Raw genomic sequence first — 4,027 nt, 5'->3', positions numbered from 1 at the left:
CTTGGGTCAAATGACAATACTTGGAAGTTATGAGTCAGGCGGGTTAAATATAGGGTCATTAAAAGCTAAGAATTTAGCTCTACTCGGAAAATGGTGGAGATTTTGTCTTGAAAACAATGCATTTTGGGTAAAAGTGGTGAAAAGTATCCATGGTCGGAACGGGGGTTTGAGTGTTTCGGGTTTAAACGGTTCGTATAATAAAGGGTCGGTGTGGACTAATATCCTAAACATTAGAAAAGATCTCCTGAAATTAGACATTAATTTTGCAAATTCCTTTGTTAAAGTGATTAGTAATGGAGTTGGTACATTATTTGGAAAGATTTGTGGAGTGGCAACCAACCCCTATGCGAGCGTTTTGACAGGATTTTCAGGCTTGAAGTAGAGGAAAACGTTTCGGTGGCGTCCAGGTTAATTAAACGTGATGAAGAATCGGATTTCTCTTGGGCCTGGTAACGTGAGCCCAGGGACGATCGAGGTCAGAATTACAGACCCTCAAATGCTTCCTTACAGGATTTAAGTTTGGGGATTCAAGTTCGGATATACATGGTCATGGACAATGCAAAGTAATGAGCTGTTTTCCTCAGCCTCAATGTCTAATGTAGTCAATGAATAGATTTTACACCACATTACTTTGGATGAGGAAACACTCCTTAACAAATTATTACCAAGAAAAATTTGGAATCTTGATTGGTGGGCACTAAAAAAATAGATTGCCGGTTCGAGTTGAATTAGATAGACCGAGGGATTGACCTCGACTCGGTTAGGTGTCTAGTATGTGATAATGGTATTGAATCTCTCGAGCACTCGCTTCATAGTTGTGATTTCGCAAAGTATGTGTAGGAAATATGTATACGAAACTGAAACAGTTATAACCGACCATTTACCTTGAACGAGCTATTAAAGGCCAATTTTCTTTCTCTCTGTCGGGTCAACCCCGTACTTACGACAAGCATGCTTATGAGTTAGTGTGTACATCATTTGGCGAAATCGAAATCAAAAACATTTCCGGCTCTCCTCCTCTGTCCCAATGGCCTTTGACGATATTCAAAGAAGAAGTTTCAAATGAGTTTCAAACCGGGTGAAACACCTCGAGTTAGATTGGTTACAATGGATTTCGAATCCTAAATATTTCAACGATAAAGGATAACCATAGCGTGTAGTTTCGGCCTCTGAGTTTTATTTGTTTTACTATTACTGTTTCGGTCATTTTTGTTAATATTTGCTCCTTAGTTATCTTCCATACTCATCTTAAGTATGGGCTAGTTGTATATCTCTCAAAATTTAATAAAATGCTTTGCCTTTCATAAAATAAAAATAAAAATAAAAATAAATTAATGCAGATTATCATCGATATTTACATCTACGTTATCTTTTTTTGTTTCTCATAGACGTTTCACTTAGCTCATTCATAGGTAATATACTTGGATAATAAAGAGGCGATATAATATATTTAGGCAGAAATATTATTTTTATCGCCTTTTTCAAATTTGTTTGAAAAAAGTCAACGAATTTTTAAGACAACTCAAATATTTATTCGTACAGGCGCTACAAGAAAACCTTTTAAGAATATTTCGTAAATCGGCAGCATGAACAAAACTATGGTTCCATCGAAAGACAATATTAATCTGAATATAATAAAATACTGATTTCGGTCCTATATATATATATTTCATAGCCCCAAAACATTAAACGCAAAAAAATATATCATCATCATGAACAAAATAGAAGGAAAGGTAGTCGTAATCACGGGTGGAGCAAGCGGTATAGGTGAAGCCACTGCTTGTTTATTCGCCAAACACGGTGCACGAGCAGTGGTGATCGCCGACATTCAGGACGAATTAGGAAAAAGCGTGGCTATATCCATCGGGTCTCACATTTGTGCTTACATTCATTGTGATGTCACTAATGAAGCCCAAGTGAAGTCATTAGTCGAGTCAACTGTAAATACATACGATCAACTCGATATCATGTTTAGCAACGCTGGAATCGTTAGTAAATCCGTACAAACAGTTGTTGACTTTGACATTGATCAGCTAGATTATCTTTTAGCTGTCAATGTCCGTGGTATGGCATTGTGCGTGAAATATGCTTCACGCACAATGATTGAAAAGAAAGTAAAAGGAAGTATCATTTGTACAAGTAGTGTGTTTGGGACAAAAGGTGTGAGAGAAAGGACGGATTATTGTATGTCAAAACACGCGGTTATAGGGTTGATGAAGAGTGCAAGTAAGCAAGTTGGGAAGTACGGGATTCGAGTTAATTGTGTGTCGCCTTATATGGTTGCGACACCGTTGATGTGTAATATGCTTGGGAAGGAAGTTATGGAAGTTGAGAAAGTGCATGATAATATGACAAGTTTGAAAGATTTGGTTTTGAAAGTTGAGGATGTTGCTGAGGCTGTATTGTTTCTTGCTTGTAGTGAATCTGGTTTTATAACTGGTCATGATTTGGTTGTTGATGGTGGTTTCACTAAACTTTGATATGATTTTTTGACTCGCAATCAATAAACGGGTCCGAGCACCAATCTTCTTAGGAAGAAAATTTGTAAACCATAAAGAACAAAATAGTTTCATAATACTTTTAAATCCTTAAAAAAAATTAATCAAATTCGTACTTTTGAGTTTTGAGGTTGTGAATCAAAAGACTATAATGGTGACGTGCGTCGTGTTAATGGGTAGGAGTGAGGTGCTTGACGAGCATGATGGTAAACTTGTAAATAATAGGTGATGTGCTGAGTGACGTGTTAATAGGTAGAGGTTGGTATTTTTATTTTTTTCATTTTTCTTATTATATAAATGATTTTGGTTTTTATTTTGTTTAATTAATTATATAATTATTTTATAATTATAAAAACAAATTATATTAATAAAATACACTCAACATTAAGCAAACGATTACAATAATTTAAAAACCTAAAAACATTATTAAAGTCCTACTAAAATTATTAAGAGTCCTAAAACGGAAAGTAACAATTATTAAAAGTCTCATTCCATCGACGCTCCTGATTCGAAACTACTTTCAGAATCGGAAGGGACTAGATTAGCTTTCCACGTGCTTAAATCCATAACACATAACTGAATTCGATTACCATTTTCACTGGCTCGTTTTTTAAGCTTCTTCCATACGTCATTACACATGAACACAACTTATGTCTTCTCTTAGTCTAAATAACAAATACTCGAAGATGAGACCGATAATTCTTTTTTGAGTAACTTCTCCAACTCTGAAAAATCAAAGTCATTAATGTAGAAGTCGCTAAATTCCATTTTCGTTCTGCTAACGTATGACTTCCAGTCGCTCATTGTATTACCTCCAAAATGAACGTCGAACGAAGCCCTCATCGGTGCCATTGATGAAGTTGTGTTTATATGTATGTTGCAGAATGAATGTATATGTATGTGTATATATAAGATGATAAGAGAATATATATATATATATATATATATATATATATATATATATATATATATATATATATATATATATATATATATATATATATATATATAATTCGAACGTTTATGAATTATATACGTTGAAAATTAGCCAACAACAAACAGCCACGTCGACATTTGAATCCAAACACGCCTTCATCTTCTCCGTTCCAGATTCCAGCACGCCGCGTTAGCAACGTGCTTCCGGCGTATTGGCTGCACTTTGGGTGTATATAGAGCGCGTTAAAGATGGTCTAAGTGGAATACAAACTGGACTTTAAGAACCCTAAAAACTTTAATCACAACAGCATAATCCAACTTCAACTACTCTTGAAATAGTTGTGTTGAATAAAATCTTAACTTGGAATGGTTATGTGTACAGAACTCATGTTGTGAATTTTTTTCCCCCGGGTCTGAATGGAAGTTATGGGACTTGTGTGCCAGCTGGCGTTCTTGGAACTCCATGGACTAAATTGAAAATAGTTTATTTTTGGTTAAATGTATAAATGGTTTTTTTGTCTTGTTTTGAAAGATCGAAAAATCGTTAACCACATGAAAACTATCAAAAGATTAGGTGAAATTGTGAAATTCTA

General features: G+C 34.9%; 1 protein-coding gene across 1 annotated transcript; it reads left to right on the top strand.

Annotated features, from left to right (window-relative positions):
• Nucleotides 1-1,712: 1,712 nt before the first annotated feature.
• LOC139869962 ((+)-cis,trans-nepetalactol synthase NEPS1-like) lies at nucleotides 1,713-2,480 on the top strand. Its single transcript, XM_071857815.1, has one exon. The coding sequence runs from the start codon at nucleotides 1,713-1,715 to the stop codon at nucleotides 2,478-2,480; it is 768 nt and encodes a 255-aa protein (XP_071713916.1).
• Nucleotides 2,481-4,027: the final 1,547 nt, after the last annotated feature.

Source organism: Rutidosis leptorrhynchoides, chromosome 10 (genome assembly GCF_046630445.1).
Source record: "Rutidosis leptorrhynchoides isolate AG116_Rl617_1_P2 chromosome 10, CSIRO_AGI_Rlap_v1, whole genome shotgun sequence".
Lineage (NCBI taxonomy): Eukaryota > Viridiplantae > Streptophyta > Magnoliopsida > Asterales > Asteraceae > Rutidosis > Rutidosis leptorrhynchoides.
Note: the sequence above shows the minus strand (reverse complement) of the source record. Positions and strands in the feature narration are given on the sequence as shown.

Excerpts from the sequence above, each read along its gene's own strand:
- LOC139869962 (XM_071857815.1), top strand. The coding sequence starts at position 1,713 with ATGAACAAAATAGAAGGAAAGGTAGTCGTAATCACGGGTGGAGCAAGC.